Source organism: Trachymyrmex septentrionalis, unplaced genomic scaffold (assembly GCF_001594115.1).
Source record: "Trachymyrmex septentrionalis isolate Tsep2-gDNA-1 unplaced genomic scaffold, Tsep1.0 scaffold1, whole genome shotgun sequence".
NCBI classification, from domain to species: Eukaryota; Metazoa; Arthropoda; class Insecta; order Hymenoptera; family Formicidae; genus Trachymyrmex; species Trachymyrmex septentrionalis.
This window is the reverse complement of record NW_017304123.1, coordinates 1,457,452-1,461,796: the sequence shown is the minus strand read 5'-3', so window position 1 is coordinate 1,461,796 and position 4,345 is coordinate 1,457,452. Positions and strand designations below refer to the sequence as shown.

At 37.4% G+C, this 4,345-nt stretch overlaps 1 protein-coding gene across 1 annotated transcript in view; it reads right to left on the bottom strand.

The window, feature by feature from the left end:
• The window catches only part of LOC108751380 (neurogenic locus Notch protein), a gene marked incomplete at its 3' end in the record, with an annotated part of 297,572 nt that overhangs the window by 96,696 nt on the left and 196,531 nt on the right, over positions 1-4,345 (bottom strand). Inside the window, exon 6 of the mRNA XM_018491558.1 lies at positions 2,109-2,465. Within this exon, the coding sequence (XP_018347060.1) occupies positions 2,109-2,465 (357 nt within the window). The remainder of the gene's footprint in view (positions 1-2,108; positions 2,466-4,345) is intronic.

Sequence of the window (4,345 nt, the reverse complement as noted above, 5' to 3'; positions counted from 1 at the left end):
ATATATATATATGCGGCTGCACCTGCCGATGCATTGCCGCGTTGCAGTGCCAGTCCTGTTTCTCGATTCCATACTCGGTATCGAGTTAATCACCCTGCTCTCGCGCGAGCGAGAACTCGCCGAACTAAACTTGGAAAGAGACTCCATTTTCTTCCCTTTCTCAACGGAGAACTTTGACTTCCGTTAAATTTAGATCGGCTGATGTTATAGGATAACACCGCTGGGATTTACGCCGCAGAAGTGAGAAAAAATAGAAGCAGCGGGGGTAATTTTCCCGCGACTATTCTGTTACACGCCTTTATGTTGTATTAGTATTGTGTTATGGATATTATTTCAATGTTTTACTGTCAATATTAATGAAATTATTGCGAGTTGGATCGATTTGAATCGCCGTGTTAAGTAGCGCCATCATAAATCGTAATCTACATCAAATGATTACTGTAGGAAATTACGTGCAAAAGACTTAGTGGTTATTTCGTGATACATGAGTGTATTCAATTCAGTGCGCTAAATACAATAAACGCATTACACGAAATATGTACCTCGTGTCATATCACTTGTAATATATCTGAGAAGATTGTAATTATTATTTATTACTTCATATACAGATTGATCATTCTTGTTCCTTAATAAAACTCTTTGTAAGCGCATTTTACAAGTTATTGTGTCATTTTACGTGTCTTATTATTTATGTGCATTATTTGTAAATTTTTTATGAGCCATACATACCCCTCTCCCTCCCCCTATGAGTAACCATATATCTCACCCCTATACGGTAAAAATGCAAGGGTTCAAAAAAGTTCATTTTTTAATACGAAATACAAATATTTCGGATTTCTAATATTTCTTTTTTTTTATAATAGTAGACAGTACAAAATTTTTACTGATACAGTTCATTTACTTTAAACATAGCAAATAATACCTAATAAATTAAATTTTTGATAGGTGCGACGTACATACCGGAGTTACCCTATGTGTTTACGACGATTGGTAAAATTCGCTCGAATCAAATGTAATAATAGCTACGATAAAACGTAGACAGTGATGTAGTTACAACGTAAAAAATACAGGATGCTGGGAAACATTTCCAAACAAAAATTGACACTGAACGTTTTTACAAATAACATAATATCTTTGTTGTAACAATTTTTATAAACTCCTTGAGACTCATCTTGCGAATAAATTAAGATATTGCACATGCATATATACTATAATATATCCGTAATTTTAGCATAGCAAAATATATACATAATCCAAAGAAAGTAAAACTTTTGACGTTACCATATTTTGTATACGCATTAACTTACTTATCGTATAGTTCTTTTGAAATATAACGTATTCACAATTATTTTAGACATTGAAACATTACTCTCTGTCTGAATATACTCCGATCTGATTTTAGGGAAATCTAAATGAATAGAAATGTCTCTAAATAAATGCGCTACATATTAGGTTGTTCGGAAAGTAATTTCGTTTTTTCCCAATAGAGAACTCATTGTATTTTTTCACAACCAACTTCACACTTAAGCCGCATAATTATATATTTTGACAGCTGATATAGCAAGGCTTGCTTGTGAAAAAAGTTCGATTGATTCTACGCAGTAGTTTTTGGTTGGTGCCCTATCAAATATGGAAAATGAAAAGCAGCATTTTCGGCATATTTTACTTTTTTACTATCGAAAAGGTAAAAATGCTGTTCAAGCAAGAAAAAAATTATCCGATGTGTATGGAGAAGATGTATTGACAGAACGCCAGTGCCAAAACTGGTTTGCAAAATTTCGATCCGGCAATTTTGATGTTGAAGATGCACCACGTTCTGGAAGGCCAGTTGGAGCTGATGAAGACACAATAAAGGCATTAATTGATGCAAACCGGCGAATAACAACTCGTGAGATCGCTGAGAGATTAAATTTATCGAATTCGACCATTCATGATCATTTGAAACGCCTGATTGAAAATCGTCTTTCATTTTCATAAGAAAAAACTAAATTACTTTCCGAACAACCTAGGAAACATTACTTTCACGACGATGACTAAAAATTCTGTTTCTTCCCACACAGGGAGGATTTTGATTAACATTCTATACGGAAAATCACTCGCGAGCTTACCGGTCTTTCCATACGTGCACTGGCAGTAGAAGCTGCCGACGCGATCGATGCAAGTTGCGCCGTTGAAGCAGGCTGCGCCTGCACAGTCATCAATGTTGACGCTGCAATCGGGTCCGGTCCAGCCATTCACACATATACACGAATAACTGCCGTGCGAATTCGTGCATGTGGCCCCGTTGTGGCACAAGGACGGCCGTACCGAGCACTCGTCCACGTCCAGTTCGCATTGCGTGCCCGTAAAGGCCGGCGGGCACAAACAGGAATACTCGTTCACTCGGTCCATGCAGGTGGCACCATTTTGACAGAGATTGCCCGGACAGTCGTCAATATTCTCCTCGCAGTGATCGCCTCGGAATCCTGAAAGATGAAAAGATCGCGATACGTTATTTCGTTACGGCGGAGAAAAAATTGGAGGCGTTAACATTGAATCTCTTGAGGTGAGAAATGGAAAGAAATAAAGGTGAAGAAATTACGATGTGCACGAGATGCGAACTAAAAGATGAATACTCTTGTAATTAGGGACAAGATATTGGAATAATTACGTTAAAAATAATACAGATAAATACGAGTATTATTATTAAACGATTTTCGCAAATAGAGAAATGGCAAATAGTGCTTCAGATGCGTTGTTTAAATAATTGGAGTATCAGTAACCGCACTGGTGGAGCTCTCAAATCGTCGTAAATTAGCTTTTATTACTCGATCTCATCCGCGACACTTGAATGCATTTGCGTAATTATGATCGGCAGCGCTATTAATAATCATGCGAGCGTTAATAGTCTTAGAAGAAAGAAACAGTAACCTTCTACGAATCGCGGAGAGATTTTCTAATCGGCGTTTAACGAGAGAGGGCCGGAGAAACGATGAGAAAAAGAAGCACGATTGCAATCATTCCCGGCAATGCATCAGCGTGATGTTCGTGGCACGATTATAAAGAGAACTCATTACCGCAACACGTCCGCCGGCGTGAAAAATCGAGACGCGCCGTCGATGTCAGGCGTCGGTTTTATCACTTCTATGAATTTATGCTTCGATCGCGCGACCGAGGCCAACCGAGTAAGAAGAGATCGCAAGCTGACATGCCGAAAGGATCAAGCGATGAGCTCCGATAACCATGAAATTGGCACTCCGATACGCCGGGACGGATTTCTTCCGGCCAGATCGCGCGAAGAAACGGTAAGCAAATAGAGGCGGAAACCGCCGCGTGCACGGCAATTTTTACAACCAAGTACAATGCGCAGCTCCGCAACTTCATATTTTGCTATCCCAATCAGGGAATGCGCGATGCAAAGTTTTTCAGGTGAAAAGCGTTTGGAAAAAAAAATCATACATGCGTGCGTAATTTTTTTGTATGCTCGATTTTTATATGCAATGTTGCACAATTGAGTTGAGTGGAAAATTAAGTAGTTTCGTTTTAGAACAGATCGTTTCTAACGTCAACTGGTTGTACCTGCGTAGTTCCCTTAAACTTTAGAAAGGATAAGAAAAAAAGATCGATAGGGATCGATGGTGGATCAATCGAACCAAGACCTTGCATGACCGCTCGATTATCCGCACGTTATGGAACTTTATTCATCACCGTCGCTTTCTGCTCTTATTCTGTTGGGCAAAACAAACATTTGGACACGCGATAGCTAACGAATTCGCGACGGTGAAACCTGCGAAACCTTTTATTACGTGTATATTATTGCGCGCGATATATCCTTGCGTTTGATAAATATTTATAAATCAATTGTACTATAATAAGTGTTTAATAAAAATATAAAGATTATCGATGAATTTCGACTAACATTGTCGACATAGATATACCTTGGAATAATTCTGAATCTTTTAATTCTTATGTTTTATCTATATTCTCCTCAAAGCTTCCATTCTGATATATAATAATTTAGATTTAAAACAATACAATCAACAGGCTCTAAAGAAAATTCTAAAAAATAATAAATCAAACGATCAAGGTCCTCTTCAGTACAAAAAAAAAATATATTAACAAAATCAAATAAGATAGCGCATACGAGCATAAACTAATAACATATCAAATGCGAAAAAAACCGTGGTGGTGATGTCCGAGGTAATCTTGGTCATTAAATTACTAAGTTAACTAAAAGGAAAAAAATTTTTTCTTTTAAAACGACCGATCAAAAGGTTAAAAATAATTTAAAAATGCTAACATGAAATTATACACGAAAAATGATAAAAAAAACTTACACGACTGTCAAGATTGAACTGTTTCTATA